The following is a 17,999-nucleotide window of genomic DNA, read 5'->3' as shown; positions in this document are numbered from 1 at the left end:
CTAAGGCACTCAGCTCGGCTGCTGTAGTTTTAAATAAGATAAGATAAGATAAGATAAGATAAGATAAGATAACCTTTATTAGTCCCACACGTGGGAAATTTGTTTTGTCACAGCAGGAAGTGGACAGTGCAAAAGTTATGAGGCAAAAATTAGAATACAATAAGAATAAATACAGTACACAACTGTACAGAATAGAATAAAATAAAATACTATATACAGTAGAATAAAATAAAATAAATATACAATAAGATAAAAATAGAATACAAATACAAATACTATATACAACTGAGTAAAAATACAAATGTGCTAAATGATGTAAATAAATCAGTGCCCATAGACATGTTTTATGTTCTTTTTTTCCATTCAAACCTTTATTTAAACCTTTTTTATTTTTATTTTATTGCTATATCTGGTTTTATTACTATGTGCGTATTAGTATTGTACAGCACTTTGGTCTACCAGGTGTGTTTTTAAAGTGCTATATAAATAAATAAATAAATAACTGATGATTTAAACCTCAGTGCAATACAAAATAGAATTAAACAGTACCATATTAATGGTGTTGTACTTACAAAAAAATTGCATACCATAGACAAACAAATAAAAGAACAATTTCAGAACCTACAATATAAATATGTTAGGGGGAAAGTAACTGATCAAGCCAAAGAATAAAGTGATTGAAAGATCTTGATTTTTTCACAAACACCAATAGTTTTTATAGCTTTTGGGTTAGTGGAGTTCTTAATTGAATTAAGATACTGTTCAAGTTCAAAGGAGATACATAAAAAGAGGGATGTCTTCCTAAACACGTGGACTTGTGAATATGAAATTTAGCCATTAAAATTAACAAGTTAATCATATATCTGTTATCAAAGTTGAATTGTCTTTGGTTTTTGTGTAGACCAAATAAAACATATTTCCAAAACAGTACAAATCCTTTAAATATATTTTCTGATATAAAAACACAAATTCTGCCAAAAATCTTGCACACGGTTACAAAACCAAAAAAGATGTATCGTATATTCCTTGGAAGTTTTACAAAAGCTACAGCTTGTATCAATGTCTAATTTGAATTTGCTTTGAAGACAATCTTTAGAAGGATAAATTCTGTGTATTAATTTATAAGAAATATCTTTAATTTTGTTGGTAATTAAAAACTGATTAGGGAGTCTCCAAACTTTGTTCCACATAATACCATCTGACAGCCAGTTCCAGAAAAAAATGACATATGGTAGCGTGGTTATGCTACTCTGAAATAAAGATCTGATAGATTTATTGTTGTCTTTAGTTTGCTTAGAAAAGCAAATCTTGCCAACAAAAGTTTGTATGGGAGATCTCAACGGCCTGTGGAATGAAGTGATATTAGGTTGATTCTTAAACAGCATACAAACCCCTGATGGTATTAAGCCAAATACTTTTGTATAATCATGACGATTTATAGCTAAACTAAACAAAATTCTTCATAGGAGAAAAGCGTACCATTTGAATCAAATAATTGGTTGACTAAAATAATGTTATTCCTAAACCAACTAAGTTTTTAGAGTGTTGAGAGATTAATCTGTAATCCTCTGTTATAAATGGTAAATGGCCTGTATTTATATAGCGCTTTTCTAGTCCCTAAGGACCCCAAAGCGCTTTACATATCCAGTCATCCTCACATTCACACACTGGTGATGGTAAGCTACAGCCACAGCCGCCCTGGGGCGCACTGACAGAGGCGAGGCTGCCGGACACTGGCGCCACCAGGCCCTCTGACCACCACCAGTAGGTAACAGGCGAAGTGTCTTGCCCAAGGACACAACGACCGAGACTGTCCAAGCTGGGGCTCGAACCGGCAACCTTCCGATTACAAGGCGAACTCCCAACTCTTGAGTCACGATCGCCCCTTAACCCCATTTATCATTATTTTGCTAATATTGTTTATGCTTGAGTGTTTCTTTTCTAAACTGAAGAAATAATGGGAATTACGCTCACCTTCTTCAAGCCATTTAGAGCTTGATCTGATAAAGGCTCCTTTTGCTTTGTCTGAGTATAAACGATCTAATTTATCTTGTAATTTAGCAAGGTTCAATTTATCCTCTTCAGTTAAAGTGTCAGTTTGTTTATTAGATATGTTTTATGTTCAGTGCATACATGAACTTACAGGACAGAAACACAGTATGAGTCCTGTCCGGATAGCATGGATCTCATGCCTCACTGCTCTCCACCACATCAGCTGCCTTAAACATACTGGCCTGGTACTTACTGTAGCGGCTCTTATACTGCCTTTACAGATTAGACAGGCTTCTTCTCTCTGTCTTTAAGTCACTTCTGAAAACCCATCTCGTCACCCTGGCCTTTGACACCTTGTGAAATGTTTTGTTTTGTTTATTTATATTAGTTTTTATTAATTTTAATTTTATGTATTATGTGTGTTTTTTTCTGTTTTGTTTAATTCTATTGTTCTTAACTAATTTACTGTTCAGCATTTTGGTCCTGTGCTGGGTGCTTTATAAAGTTGTATTGGATTGGTCTGTATTTACTTTTGATTGGGCAATCCTGAAGTTTCTGCTCTCTGATTGGTTTATTTTGGTGTTTAATATTTAAAATCACCGGGGTGTCATCCGTCCAATCCACGCTGAGCCTGTGAAGGCTGAAATGTGTGACAGGTAAATGAACCTGCGATCAGATTATCGATCAGTAGATCGATCCTGTTCGTCTCGTCCAGTTTCCCGTCATTCCGCTGCTGAACGGTTTCCATGGTAACCGTGACCGCGCCGCCGGACGCGCGCCGCCGCGATACGGAGGCGAGACGGTGAGTCACCGACAGAAAACAGCTCCGGTAACCGACGAAGCGACAACAGCAACCGACACACCGGGACGGGTTAGCACGTTAGCATGTTAGCATCCCGCTGCCGCGTGAGCCGGAGGCGCGAAACGGCTACGGACTGTCAATGAGGCTGATGACGGCAACTACCGCAGTGACATCACAGCAACAGACAGCAGCAACAGCATCGCCTACTGCAGGGCAGCGGCAACATCGCCCTACAGTCTGACTGCAGAGCAACTACACGAGAGCAACCGGAGACAGCAGCAACAAACTGACGGCAACTGTGCAGAATTAAACACGTCCTGATTTGTTTCTGCAGCAAACAGCAACTGATCCTACGCCAACATGTTGCTTAAACCTTCTGTCTTCAGCAGGGACTGCAGCAACTAAAACCTACAACATCTGCAGCAGCAGCAACTCCGGCAACCTGGAGTTTATCCAGTTGACATGTGAGCATCAACACGTTGCTTCAGCTTGGGAGACAGACAGCAACTTCATGAAGAGCAACCAGTGACAGAGCTACGATTTCACTCACAGCAACGCAGCCTACCACTACAGCAACTGCCAACAGCAGGTGAGCAACATGCGAGTGGGGGGGCGTCTGATAATCAATAATCTGATCAGAAATCAGTGAGCACAGTTGTTCGGGCAGATGTTTGAAAACTATTACAGATCCTGATGACTGATTTTTAAAGCTGCAGCTGGTGCCTACCTGTAGTCATGGTAACAGGTAGCATGTACCTGTAGTAAGTGTGTTTGCAGAGCTCATCCTTAAACATCGATCCATCAGAAGATCAAAGAGAATCAATAAACCTCAGCTTAAACTATAGGTGAGTCACATGGTTAATCTCAGTCAGGCAGGACAGGAATCATCAGGTGGTGACATCATCTGGCCATCCAGGTGAGGGAAGGATAAAAAAAATAAATAAATAAAAAAAACTTACCTGTCTGTGAGGAGGCGGAGCTTGAGCAGAACACTTCACCTGCTGTGAATACTGCTTTGTTATTGGTACAAACAAACACACCTGAGCAGCGTTCAGCACAGATAGAAACAACAGAAGCTCCGGTCCAGCTTTTATTCTGTTCATACTTTATTTTTTCACTTTGATCGGTAAATAACTAATCAATAACTGATCAATGAGAGTGACAGTCCTCGTGCTCTTATTTTAAAAGTAAACGGTTGTTTCTCTCCAGGAGGACGTCTGCTTCTGACTGGACGGATGGACGTCCTTTCAGACTGTCTCGCTGATCAGATGACCTGGACTCAGGTGTGTTTCTACCTGCAGATGAGGAACGCAGAACTGTAGCTCGGTCATAGTTACAGTACTCGACTTGTTTAGTAATCTCTTTCATTGTTTGTCTCAGTCAGGTAACAGCCTCAGTTAAGCCCCACCCAGCACCCACCTCCCCCTCACGTCAGGTGAAGACAACACTCAGCGAGATGAGCCTGTTGAAGGAGGTGGAGCCAGGACAGGAAATGGAGGGAAAGGTGAGTCTACCCATCATGCATCCCTGCGGTGTCGCAGAGAGAGAGAAAAGATTTATTTAGTGAAGACATTTCGAATAAAGTTTGGAGAGATCGAACAGAGACCGCGATGTGTTCGGGGAGACTTACCTGTTGCTGTGCTGCATTCAGGTGCAGACCTGGGCTCAGTCTCTGGTGTACACGCTGGAGGAACTCGAGTGTAAAATCTGCTATAATCGCTACGACACGCGCAGCCGGAAGCCCAAACTGCTGGGCTGTCTGCACCGAGTCTGCGCCAAGTGTCTGAAGAAGATGGTCGACATGGGTGAGTTCACCTGGCAGGTAGACACACAGCACAGTCAGCTGCTGGATCACGCAGATGCCAGCATGACCGTTACCTGGTCACATCACCTGTTGTATCATGTGATTCCAGGAGAGTCTTCGCCGTCCATAATCAGCTGCCCATTCTGCCGCCACGAGACGTATGTCCCCGACGAAGAGGTGTGGCCTCATTTCCTCCTCTTCGACGGTCAGAGTCTGACAACCTGAACTCACACTGTCTCCTCCCCCTCTTCCTCAGGTGTGGCTGATGGAGGACGACCGGCACATCCTGGCGGTCCTGTCGTGTCAGGATCGTGCTCGGCGAGGAGGTGGAGCAGGAAGTGGCAGCGGTGGGGAGGTAGTGCTAAGTCCCAGCAGTCTGACAGGTAAAAACCTGAGAGTTAGAATGAGATAGTCAGCCAATCACAGCCAGCCGGTAGATTTATCCAATCAGGAATCTCCGCGATAAAGTGACCTGTTTGAGGTGATTGAGCGGTATTCTTCGCCGTCATTGGTCAGCGGTATCCTTTATTGGACACCTTAGATATTGATTACTGGTTGGTGTATCCATAGTTTTCACATGATGTCAGCGCTCGGGAGACACGCCCACCTGGAGGGTAAAAACAGTACTTTGCTCTCCAGCCTTCCTTAAAAAGGAAAATAACAGTGTCTGGAATTTCTCTTGGTAAAGCTCTGCGTCTGTTCCCAGGGGGCGGAGCTGCAGGCAGCGGCGAGGAAGCATCCCACCGCTCCTCGGACTGTCTCGTCATCACCATCATGGAGCTCCCAGAGGAGTCGCCATCCTCAGATTCACTGAGCATGCTCAATGTAGTGGGTCTGTACCATGCTCCCAGTCTGGACTCGCTGCCCTGCAACCTCCCAGGTCAGAAATGCCGTGCCTGGACATCCCGCAGCTTCCCACGCTGCCTGCTGGGGGCACTCTGCCTGGTAAGTACCAGTTTAACCAGTTTGAACATAACTATCTAAATCAGAACCAGTGTAACTGGTGTGTGCGGCTACTCCCCCTGTGTGTGCAGGTGTACTTTAGCTCGCTGCCATTGGGGATCTACCTGCTGATGATTGGTCAGCTATGGCTGGGCGTGGTCCTCGTCAGTCTCGTCCCGTCCACGCTGCTGCTGCTCGTCCTTTACGGCTTCTGTCAGTGTCTCTGCCACGAGCTAATGGAGGCGCTTGCTGCCCGCACGCACTCGCTACCGTGACAACAAAATGTAGCCATAGAAAAGCCTGTAGACTGAGCCATCACACTCTGACATCACTCTGACCCTGCCCTTTGTGAATACCAGCAAGTCCCCCTCACACATCCCCTTGGTGGAAATACGGCCAATCAGTGTTGAACTACGTGATGACATCATCACATATAGGAAGTGGAGACAGTCCTCTCCAGTCAGAAGACATCTGCTGACTAATCAGAGACATGTTACTGTCCTGGGCATGATCATAAAACTGTTTTACCTGCTGATTACAGAACACACCTGTACCTGTATCACCTGTTTATCCCACAGTCACATGACCTGACAGGCTGTTAGCCTAGCTTAACACTTACACTAATCACAGAGGGAAAGTGCTAGCCTAGCTTAGCATGTGTATTTAGCTTTGAAGCTGTGCTTATTCTAAGCTATGCTAACAGTCCCGATGTCCTGTCTGTAAAATGATTCATGAACCCTGTGATGATGATGAGTGTCACTTCCTGTCCGTGTAGTGGGCGGAGCCTTTGGAGAATCAACTGTTTAGTTTTGTGATGAAATAAATAAACATAAGTGACATGAAGTGTTTGAATCATTTCCTGCTGTGAGTTCCTCTCAGGTGAAAGGTTGTCACATGAGTGACACCTTTGGGACCTGTGGGTGGAGTCCCAGGAGCATTTGGGCATCAGCTTGTCGCTGCGTGTTAATTAAAAACACGCTATCCTCAGAGAGAAGAGCAAGAGTGTTTATAGAAACCTGGCAAGAGCTGCTCTCCACCACAGAGGAAGAAGCTGCAGCAGGTACAACTTCTTTCATACAGGTGTTCTATAAAGGCACATCCACAGGTGGGTCATACAGGTGATTTTACATTTACTTGTCTAAGCATCACCCAGATTTAGATATTAAGTTTTAGATGTTTGAACAGCACCTGTCCTACCTCTCTCCTCCCTCCAGGCGGTCGACATAATGAGTCGTTGGCGTCGTTCAGTGGACGAGCTGGCAGCACGGCGGCGACAGCATGAATGTGAGCGCGCTCAGGATGCACTCAGTCGGGTCACTTCATGTTTCCAGCAGCTGGTTGCGTTGGTCGGTAGCTCAGCCGACGGCAGCTTCCTGCGAGATGAGTTGGATGAGACGAGAGCTGTGGCTCACCGGATCTGCAGTGGTAACACCTGTCTGTGGTTCACCTGTCCTTCTCACCTGTGTGTTTCTCGCTGTCTCACGTGTTCACCTGATTCTCATTGCTCCATCTCCCTTATGTGTCTTCAGGGCTGTCCTGCCGGCTGCTGCGCTCGCTTTCAAACTCTGACTTTGCCCCCTCAGGTGTGCAGGACAGGCAGGTTTTGGAGCGTCTGTGGGTTCTCTTCCTGTCAGCATTGGAGCACTTCCTGTATGACCTGCGTAAGGCCTGTGACCTAATTGGGCAGTTCCCCCTGACTGAGCACAGCAACAGGCGCTCGCTGGTCAACACAGGTCAGCTGATTTTAGTTCTGATGTGAGATTGGCTAACTTTGTGTAAAAGATGTCTGTTGTGGCCGAGTCGTGAACCGGTAAATCACCTGCAAGTGTTTTTGCTTGAATGTCTAAATCGAGGAGTACTCGAGTAGGTTTAAGAACAAGTTTTTATTGCAATTCAAGTTGTTCAGTCCAATGAATAGCTTGAAAAGGTACAAAGGTAAGCGGTGAACTGCCAGAGGTTAAAGGTAAGGTTAGCTAAAACTGAAAAAATAATGCACATTTCAGAATTATACATAAAGGCCTTTTTCAAGGAAACACACAACGTGTTAAAATTTTAAAGCTGTTCTGCAGCAATGGAGGCTGGTCAAGCCTTGAAAGCTGGTGCTACTAATTCCTACAGGTGTTCCCACTTTCCTGGATTACTTCCCCCTCTGCATAAAAGCAGTGTTGGAACACACTGATGTACCCTCGTGACCATCAGCTGAACAGTAGTGTGTTGGTACAAAAACGGGGAGAAAAAGGTGATTAACAATGGAAGAGAGACGGAGCATCATAACACTTATAAATGTTTGTCTTTCCAAACTGTGACAGGAAGAGGTCTGCAGACCCAAAAACACAACTGAACCAGAAGTTTCTGAGAGTTAACAGCTTGATAGGCGGCTCACAGGACAACAGCTTCAAGCACAGAGTAATAGTGGTCGTAGTGAGCAAGTCTCAGTTTTCCCTCACCTCAGTCTCAAACTGTATATTTATTTCTTACTCTTCCTATATTTATTGTTTTTCTTTTGCACTGAATGGAACTGGAGCCTCGTTGTCTCGTCTCTCTATGTACTGTATATCGCAGAGATGACAATGAAGAGAAGACTTCGAGCTGCAGGTTTGACAGGACATCACTAAGATGTCAGAACAAGACAGAGGTTTGGCTGTGCCATGAAACACCGCCATTGTAATACTGCAGACTGGAAGAAGGTTTTATGGACTGATGAGTCATCACGCAGGATCTTTGTACGCTGCCGAGTAGGTAAAGGATGGGTCCACAGTGTGTGGCATCAACTGTCACACATGGAGGAGGACGTGTGATGGTCTGGGGCTGTTTGCTGATCCAGAGTCGGTGACTCGTACAGAGTGAGAGGCTCCCTGAACCAGAACAGCTGCCACAGCATTGTGCAGCACCATGCAGGACCCTCTGGCATGCACCTAGTTGGTCAGGGGTTCATCCTACAGCAAGATAATGACCCATAGCAAAAGTGCCAGAACTACCTCAGGAACAAAGAACAAGATGGTGAGCTTGGAAACATGGAGTGTGCAGCACAGTCTGCAGACTTAAACCCCATCGAGCTGGTTTGAACTGGACAGAAGAGCATTATACATGCTTCCCTTAGGCAGTATCATTAGAAGACATAGCATACATTTTCACTGCTATGCAGATGACACCCAGCTCTATCTGTCCATGAAGCCAGATAACACACACCAATGAGTTAAACTGCAGGAATGTCTTAAAGACATAAAGACCTGGATGGCCGCTAACTTTCTGCTTCTTAATTCAGATCAAACTGAGGTTATTGTACTCGGCCCTGAAAATCTTAGAAATATGGTATCTAATCAGATTCTTACTCTGGATGGCATTACCTTGGCCTCCAGTAACGCGGTGAGGAACCTTGGAGTCATTTTTGACCAGGACATGTCCTTCAACGCACATATTAAACAAATATGTAAGACTGCTTTCTTCCATTTGCGCAACATCTCTAAAATTAGAAATATCCTGTCTCAGAGTGACGCTGAAAAACTAGTTCATGCATTTATTACTTCCAGGCTGGACTACTGTAATTCATTATTATCAGGATGTCCAAAAAACTCACTGAAAAGCCTTCAGCTAATCCAAAATGCTGCAGCAAGAGTGCTGACAGGGACTAGAAAGAGAGAGCAGATTTCTCCTGTTTTGGCTTCCCTTCATTGGCTTCCTGTTAAATCCAGAATTGAATTCAAAATCCTGCTCCTCACATACAAGGTCTTAAATAATCAGGCCCCATCTTATCTTAATGACCTTGTAGTACCATATCACCCTATTAGAGCGCTCCGCTCTCGCTCTGCAGGCCTACTTGTTGTTCCTAGAGTATTTAAAAGTAGAATGGGAGGGAGAGCCTTCAGTTTTCAGGCCCCTCTTCTGTGGAACCAGCTTCCAGTTTGGATTCGGGAGACAGACACTATCTCTACTTTTAAGATTAGGCTTAAAACTTTCCTTTTTGCTAAAGCATATAGTTAGGGCTGGACCAGGTGACCCTGAATCCTCCCTTTGTTATGCTGCAATAGATGTAGGCTGCCGGGGGATTCCCATGATGCATTGAGTTTTTCCTTTCCAGTCACCTTTCTCACTCACTATGTATTAATAGACCTCTCTGCATTGAATCATATCTGTTATTAACCTCTGTCTCTCTTCCACAGCATGTCTTTATCCTGTCTTCCTTCTCTCACCCCAACCGGTCGCAGCAGATGGCCGCCCCTCCCTGAGCCTGGTTCTGCCGGAGGTTTCTTCCTGTTAAAAGGGAGTTTTTCCTTCCCACTGTCGCCAAAGTGCTTGCTCATAGGGGGTCATATGATTGTTGGGTTTTTCTCTGTATCTATGAAGCGCCTTGAGGCGACTTTTGTTGTGATTTGGCGCTATATAAATAAAATTGAATTGAATTGAATTGAAGAGCGAAAGCAAAGCAGCCTACACAGTCCACATTTATGGGAACTTCTGCTACAGATATGGGAGAATATTTGATTTCTATTGTATTCCATTGCCAAAGGAGGCTACTGACGAGTCAAAGTTTACAATACACTTTGGTCTATAAACTGATTCCATTATTTATTCATTTACTTTTTACTCCAATTGCTTATTTGTGCTGCGCTTTCACTTCAGAGTGCAATGAGACATCAAACATTTTTAATGAAAAACTGGAGAAACTTTTAGCTTGTAGTAGAGCTGGGCGATAGAACGATAACGATATGTATCGCGATATAACTTTTTCTCGATAGAAAAATTAAACTATCGCGATAGACCTCGCCGCTCTTGTCCTCTTAAAAAAAAAAAAAAGAACAGCCAATCCAAATTACGTAGCGCAGAGCTGAACCAATCACAGCCGCAGCGTCACGTCGCGTGACTTGTTACGTACAGCACAAGTGCCAAGCCGCACATGTGTATTTGTTTGGGAAGCAGCCAGCCACCGTACCGCCCGGGTAATGGAGGAAATGAGTGTGCCGACTAGAAAAATCAACCGAGCGTGACCGAAGGTTACCGAAGAGAAAACAGATGATGGTTCCAACGCCGGAGAGATTGTCGAACGGAAGAGCCACAGAAGTTCCGTAGTGTGAAGGTATTTCGGCTATTTCAAGTCTGACAAAAAACAGAGTAGCGTGCACTGTAAATTGTGCCGAAAGCAAGTCTGGAAATACAATAAACTGGTGCATGCGCTACGTCCACACGTACCCGGGTATTTTTGAAAACACAGATTTTTCTATGTGTTTGCACCTTTCGTCCAAACGTAAACGGCGTTTTTGGTCACTGAAAGCGAAGATTTTTAAAAACTCAGTTTTTGCATTTACGTGTGGACTAGAAAAACGGAGAAAACGCAGCGTCAAAGGTGTGCGCATTTTTTGACGTCACACTGTGCGCCACGTTATTGTTTCGGTGAAATGAATTTCTACAATACTGTTACTGTTAATTCTACTCTCTGCAGTGTTTAAATGCTTACATATACACACAGTTACTGTCCCTCCACACATACGACTCGGGTCTGCTTCTATGCCCCAGCTTTGTTTACTTTTTCCCACCGAGGCTTCTAGACTTCTGATTGGCCAACATTTCTGCACGGTTAGGAATCTAGCGCCACCTGCTGCTTTGGCATGTTCATAGCAGCGTTTTCTTTCATTTCTGCCTTTATGTGTGGACGGGATTATTTTTTAAAACGAAAACGGAAAATCTCCGTTTTCAAAAATACCCGTGTACGTGTGGACGTAGCCTCAGTCTCTGACTGGAAGCGCTAATTCATCATTCGGCTTTTGTCAGACTAAAGTAACTGTTAAAACTGTTTGAAAAGCTCAGCTATACAACAAGGAGAGATTGAGAATTTCCTTTTAGTTCTCAGTTTATTTGATATTGACAAAAGTTAGTCAATTTTGTCTGTTCTTCTGTAAAACAAACTAAGATTTATTTTTAGAATTAATATTTTGTTTCTAAGTGGAATTGACAATTTAGTCTGTTTTGTTTGTTCTGTTTTGAAACTTAAACGCTTTAGCGGCTGCCTTTTGTGTAGTTTGCAATATTTGCCTTTATTTACCTGAAAAAGTCTCATGTTCCTTAAGTACATCTACCCTGTTGAACTTATTATGGGAAATAAATATTTAAATCAAAACAAGCTGCTGATTATTTCACATTTTACTTGTGAGCAACGGCACATTTAAATCTTACAAATATAGTTATTTGGCTGATATCGTGATAGATATCGTTATCGCCTGAAATGAAAAAAACATATCGTGATATGAAAAAATCTTATATCGCCCAGCTCTAGCTTGTAGTGTATGTGTAACCTGCGCTTTCTTGTCCAATGTAGGAACGTTACCATGGAGACCTCAGGGTTTTTTTATAGGCTAACGCGTGTCACAGAGGTTATTTTTCTGCTATAACCGAAAGCTTACCTAATGCTGGGCATACACTGCGATTTTTGTCCCATTTTGGCCAGAGTGTCGCCTTAATCGTGTGTCGTGCGTCGTGTAGTATACATAAGGTAACGAGAAGCGATTAACACACAATCATCAATCATATGGTTGCAAGAAAATCAAACCTGTTTGAAATCCTGTCGCCCCTCGTGAGGGCGTCACTGCAGCCTCTGCGCACGCGCGGAGCAACAGTGCAGCGTGTGATCTGGACACAAGCGATGGAGGCACAACTTGTAGAACTTTGGCTCATCTGAGCCTTTTCGATCTATCGCGACCACACCAACCATGAAAAGAGTTGGATGGAGATCGCTGCTCAATCACAGCTGCCTGATCAATGTTTTTCATTAGCAATTTAGCAAAGTTGATGGTGGTGTGTGAGTGAAAGACAGAGAGGGAGATTTTGTGTTATAAGCCGACGCACAGTGACTGGCAGTGTTGAACCATGACAAGCATTAGTTTTGATTGTCCAGGAACAACACGAGCACGGGGACATCAGATTGTGCTCTTATCGATCCGTTACTGACCCGTTATCGACCTCTTACTGATCTACTTTATGTTGCTCCTCCCCTTTTGTGAGTGTGGACGCTTCATCTCTTTGCTCTTAAATGCTTTGCTTCTTTTATTGATTTTTATGCTGATTTTTTTCCCTTTTTTCCGTATGAGCTTACCTGCGATAGCTTCTGGACACTTATAGATCATTAGGACTAAAGTGTTCTTAACAGAAACAGCAACATTTTTATAGTGACCTTATCCTCAGCGCTCCGTGTGTCTGTGGCCTAGACACAGCTGAAGCCTGATTACAGCGTCTGGGCACCGAACAGCCTCAATAGCCTGGAAAGGTGCTAACCGCTAGGCTAACTAGCAACAAGATGCCTTCCCTCTCCACAGATGACTACCACAGCCTCCTGCAGAAGATTGCAGTACTGGAGACAAAAATTCATCGCTTAGAAGTAAACGTGGAGGTAAATGGACTGTGTGGAAATGAAACAACCTTGCCTTTGATTCAAAACAATGGCGATGAGCAAGCTAGCACATAGCTAAGGAGCACAGATAACATGACCAAGAAAGTAGACTCTGTGCATTATTATAAATCCTCAAGTGATAATCCCCCCTTGGACTGTCTTGGTGCAAAACCAAGACATAAATCATGTCTCCTGGAAGGGGGAGGACGTATCACGGGCAGGGCACAGCGAGCTGAAATCTCTGAAACCGACTGGCCTTCACTTCCTACGAGACAGAAAAGCTCTTCTACCCCTGTATACGGGAGGAAACAGGACTGGACAACCGTGAATAGGAAGGTTAACAACAAACCTCCAAAACAACTGAATGTGAAACTGCAGAACAGATTTGCTCCACTATCAAAGGAACCTGGATCTATATCGGACAACCATCCATCTAAAAGCAGCGAAATAAGGTCTGAAAATCTGTTGAAAAGTGAAAGGCCACAGGGAAAGCTAAAGGCTAGGCCTGAAACTCTGATTGTGGGTGACTCTGCCGTAAAGGATGTACAAAGGATGTGTGGTAAGAACACTAAAGTCCTCTGCTTTCCTAACAATATGGTCAACAACCTGAAGGAGAGAATTCTTCAAATTGCAGATGAATATCCAACTGTGACAAACATTGTTCTGCATACAGGGTCAAACGATGTGTCCAAACAACAGTCGGAGGTTCTGAAACGGGACTTTACTGGATTATTAAACACTGTAAACTCTCTGAATGCAGCTGTATTCATCAGTGGGCCTGTACCGCCGGTCAGAGGAGGAGACGAGAGATTCAGCAGGTTGTTTACACTGAATAAATGGCTTATATCAGCATGTGCTGACCACTCAGTGCATTTTATCAACAACTTTAATATTTTTTGGGAACGCAGGCATCTGTTTAAAGCAAATGGATTTAATTTTAACAAGTCAGGGGTGAAACTGTTCACCTCCAACTTGTTTTATTCCATACGTCATCCATCTGTGCTTGGTGCCAAGGCTGAGATAAACGAGGAGTTATCTCATAAAGAGGAACAAACAGTACTCCAAGAACAGACAAAGCCCAGCAGAAACCTTGAGGAGGAGCTCCATTTGCCCCCACCCGGGAAGAGCCTCAGAAAGGAGAGACATCCATGGCATCTGAGGAAGAGCCTCAGAAAGGAGAGACATCTAAGGCAAGAAGAGGGGTCCCTATTTGCCTCCAACTCTCTCAACAACACCAACGACCAGGACCAGGGACCACGACCTTCCCCAGTCCCCCAAACCCCTGACAGGCCATCACCCTCCTCCCCCTCCCTTTCTCCCTCCTCCCCACACCTGAAATTCACTGAGGAGATGATGGAGCGGGTCAATGCTGGGCTCAGATCTACCCCCCGGCCCAATCCCTTTTTGTCCCCCATAAACCCCCCACCAGAGCTGCCAAAGGTTCGCCATCGAGCCCCACCCTCAACAGAGCGATCGAAGTCACATTGCTCAGCCTCACCCCCCTTAGTTCCTCCTTACCACCTTCATGCCCTGTCTCCGCAGTCTGATGTGTGATGTGTGGAGGGTCTGGGCTGCGAGGATTATGGCAGTGGTGACTTTTCCCAGGAGAAGCTGGGACCCTGTTTACTAGAAGGTTTTAAAATCTCTGTACTTTTAGGTGACAGGAGACATGTGGCCTGGTCAAAACACAGAGAAATGCACTCTAAAAGATCTTTGAACATAGTAAACATACCTTGTGTGCCACAGACTGCTCCCAAACACGAGGGGACAAGTAATACCTCTAAAACACTTAAGCTGGCTTTATTAAACGTTAGATCTTTAGCTGGGAAAACATTTTTAATTAATATCAGGCGTGTTTCCAGAACCACTAAAAACTGCTGTAATAAAACCTATACTGAAAAAGGACAATCTTGACAAGACACAAATGAAAAACTACAGGCCGATCTCAAATCTCCCATTTTTAAGTAAGATCATTGAAAAAGCAGTTTCTCAACAGCTCAATTACTTCTTAAAACAGAATAATTGCTACGATGCCTTCCAGTCAGGTTTTAGACAGAACCACAGCACTGAAACCGCTCTGACCAAAGTGTTCAATGACATATGTCTGAATACAGACAGTGGAAAAATGTCAGTCTTAGTTTTACTGGATCTCAGTGCAGCATTTGATACAGTTGACCACAACATATTACTCAAACGACTGGAGAACTGGGCAGGTCTTTCAGGAACTGTACTAAACTGGTTCAAAACATACTTAGAAAACAGGAAATACTTTGTATCAATAGGTAACTTCACATCTGAGCAGACAAGTATCACATGTGGAGTTCCCCAAGGTTCCATCTTGGGACCCTTTCTGTTTAACATCTACATGCTCCCACTGGCACAGATTATAAACAACAACAAAATAAACTACCACAGCTATGCAGATGACACACAAATATATATCATAATGTCACCAGGAGACCGAGGCCCTGTACAGGCTCTTGGTAAATGCATTGAGGAAATCAATGACTGGTTGTGCCACAATTTTCTCCAGCTAAACAAAAACAAAACTGAAGTAATAGTCTTTGGCGCCAAAGAAAAACGATTACAGGCCACCAGAGAACTTCAATCTATACATCTAAAAACCACAAACCAGGCGAGAAACGTGGGTGTAGTGATGGATGCAGACCTAAACTTAGAAAAACACATTAAGACAATAACAAAGTCAGCTTACTATCACCTCAAGAATATATCAAGGATAAAAGATCTGATGTCTCAACAGGACCTGGAAAAACTAGTCCATGCATTCATCTTTAGTAGGCTTGATTACTGTAACAGCATCTTTACAGGTCTACCTAAAAAATCAGTCAGACAACTACAGCTCATTCAGAACTCTGCTGCTCGAGTCCTCACTAAGACCAAAAAAGTGGACCACATCAGTCCAGCTCTGAGGTCTTTACACTGGCTGCCTGTCCGTCAGAGGATAGACTTTAAAGTTCTGATGCTGGTCTATAAAGCTCTGAATGGTTTAGGACCAAAATACATCAATGACCTCCTGACCCAGTATGAACCTTCCAGATCCCTCAGGTCATCTGGATCCGGTCTTTTATCAGTTCCCAGAGTCAGAACCAGACACGGAGAAGCTGCATTCAGCTTTTATGCTCCTTATATCTGGAACAAACTCCCAGAAAGCCTCAGATCAGCTGAAACACTCGGTTTATTTAAATCCAGGTTGAAGACTCACCTGTTCTCAGCTGCATTTGAATAAAGCACCAAAATCCACACTTTTAAGCTTAAATTTCAAAACTTACATTTAACTACTGATTTTATCTGATTTTATCTGTTTTGATTTTATATAGTTTTGTTTGTTTGTTTGTTTGTTTGTTATTTAGTTAGTTTGTTAGTTTGCTTGTTTTAATCAATTTTAAATCATGCTTTTTATTTGTTTTTGTTTCTAATGTCTCTGTAAAGCACTTTGAATCACCTTGTTGTTGAATTGTGCTATACAAATAAACTTGCCTTGCCTTCATAAATTCCAGGACCTCAGTCACCAAGAAGCTGAACTTACCTGAGGAAGTGTTTTTCTCATCCACCTGACCATCTGTTTCTCACCTGTCCTTCTGAATTTATAGGATGTGTTGATGGCGTGGTGGGCGTGGCAGTTCGGGTGGCCTCAGTCCAGTTGCCATGGCTCACCTCAGAGGTGGAACCAAGCCCAGATCTGACCAATCACATCACAGGACTGGAAACTATGATGAGCGAGATGCAACAGAGGGTGAGGGGAAGCATATGGGCGATCGTGGCTCAAGAGTTGGGAGTTCGCCTTGTAATCGGAAGGTTGCCGGTTCGAGCCCCAGCTTGGACAGTCTCGGTCGTTGTGTCCTTGGGCAAGACACTTCACCCGTTGCCTACTGGTGGTGGTCAGAGGGCCTGGTGGCGCCAGTGTCCGGCAGCCTCGCCTCTGTCAGTGCACCCCAGGGTGGCTGTGCCTACAATGTAGCTTACCATCACCAGTGTGTGAATGTGTGCGTGAATGGGTGGATGACTGGATATGTAAAGCGCTTTGGGGTCCTTAGGGACTAGAAAAGCGCTATATAAATACAGGCCATTTACCATTTTTACCATTTATGGAACACTTCCTGTTGGACTGTGAGGTTTAACTGTTGCAGAGTCACCTGTCTGCTCTTTAGGTTGCTTTATAAACGGCTGAATTCTGTGCCGCTGCTTTGTTTTTTGTTCTGAGTGTCTCACCGTTGCTCTGCAGGTTCCCGTGGCGTTCTGGTCGGTGGAGGCGACCCAGCCGGCGTGGGCTGAAGCCCGCGGTGAGCCAGATGACCTGGTGGAGAGCCTGGAGGACCTGATGGAGGTTGAGGTCATTGCCGGTTCCAAGAAGACGGCATGCTGTGGGCTGGGCTGCGTCGGGTAGATGTAGATTTAAGTGTTTCCATTAAGATGGGAGAATCGTGTTTTAGAGGAAACAGAAGAAAACCTGGGTTCATTTGTCATTGTGATGTTTAAACAATCAATATTAAATAAGTCTAAATAAAGCTGGCAGATCAATATCTGCAGTGATTAATTATTAACATGTCACAGAAGAAAAATGCCACTGGATGGTTTAACTATCCTTTAGGAGGTGATAGACAGGTACATACTGAGATAAAATACACAATGCATGGATTCACCTGCAGCATAACTACAGGAGGATTCAGGGTCACCTGGTCCAGCCCTAACTATATGCTTTAGCAAAAAGGAAAGTTTGAAGCCTAATCTTGAAAGTAGAGATAGTGTCTGTCTCCTGAATCCAAACTGGAAGCTGGTTCCACAGAAGAGGGGCCTGAAAACTGAAGGCTCTGCCTCCCATTCTACTTTTAAATACTCTAGGAACAACAAGTAGGCCTGCAGAGCGAGAGCGAAGTGCTCTAATAGGCTGATATGGTACTACAAGGTCATTAAGATAAGATGGGGCCTGATTATTTAAGACCTTGTATGTGAGGAGCAGGATTTTGAATTCTGGATTTAACAGGAAGCCAAAACAGGAGAAATCTGCTCTCTCTTTCTAGTCCCTGTCAGGACTCTTGCTGCAGCATTTTGGATTAGCTGAA

The 17,999-nt window shown here is 43.9% G+C and overlaps 2 protein-coding genes across 8 annotated transcripts; both read left to right on the top strand.

Moving 5' to 3' along the window:
- Positions 1-2,583: 2,583 nt before the first annotated feature.
- On the top strand, positions 2,584-6,383 carry LOC101484073 (E3 ubiquitin-protein ligase RNF182). Of its 5 annotated transcripts, none has more exons than XM_076884401.1 (9): positions 2,584-3,086; positions 3,184-3,383; positions 4,004-4,077; positions 4,179-4,298; positions 4,446-4,599; positions 4,708-4,775; positions 4,855-4,981; positions 5,305-5,543; positions 5,633-6,383. In XM_076884401.1, exons 3-9 carry the CDS (start codon positions 4,030-4,032, stop codon positions 5,813-5,815), a joined length of 939 nt encoding a protein of 312 aa, XP_076740516.1. In that variant the 5' UTR covers positions 2,584-3,086; positions 3,184-3,383; positions 4,004-4,029; the 3' UTR covers positions 5,816-6,383. The 5 variants fall into 5 exon arrangements, with proteins under 5 accessions (XP_076740516.1, XP_004559000.2, XP_004558999.2 ...); XM_004558943.2 differs by having other exon boundaries at positions 2,584-3,092; XM_004558942.2 differs by having other exon boundaries at positions 2,584-3,092; positions 3,181-3,383.
- Positions 6,384-6,437: 54 nt separating this feature from the next.
- zgc:109913 (regulator of G-protein signaling 9-binding protein) lies at positions 6,438-17,457 on the top strand. Of its 3 annotated transcripts, none has more exons than XM_076884403.1 (5): positions 6,438-6,645; positions 6,755-6,965; positions 7,124-7,273; positions 16,530-16,672; positions 17,162-17,457. In XM_076884403.1, the coding sequence occupies exons 2-5, from the start codon at positions 6,767-6,769 to the stop codon at positions 17,321-17,323; spliced, it is 654 nt and encodes a 217-aa protein (XP_076740518.1). In that variant the 5' UTR covers positions 6,438-6,645; positions 6,755-6,766; the 3' UTR covers positions 17,324-17,457. The 3 variants fall into 3 exon arrangements, with proteins under 3 accessions (XP_076740518.1, XP_004559002.2, XP_076740517.1); XM_004558945.2 differs by having other exon boundaries at positions 6,440-6,645; positions 7,070-7,273; XM_076884402.1 differs by having other exon boundaries at positions 6,505-6,658; positions 7,070-7,273.
- The last annotated feature ends 542 nt before the right edge of the window (positions 17,458-17,999 follow it).

The sequence above is a fragment of the Maylandia zebra genome, linkage group LG5 (assembly GCF_041146795.1).
Source record: "Maylandia zebra isolate NMK-2024a linkage group LG5, Mzebra_GT3a, whole genome shotgun sequence".
NCBI lineage: Eukaryota > Metazoa > Chordata > Actinopteri > Cichliformes > Cichlidae > Maylandia > Maylandia zebra.
Note: the sequence above shows the minus strand (reverse complement) of the source record. Positions and strands in the feature narration are given on the sequence as shown.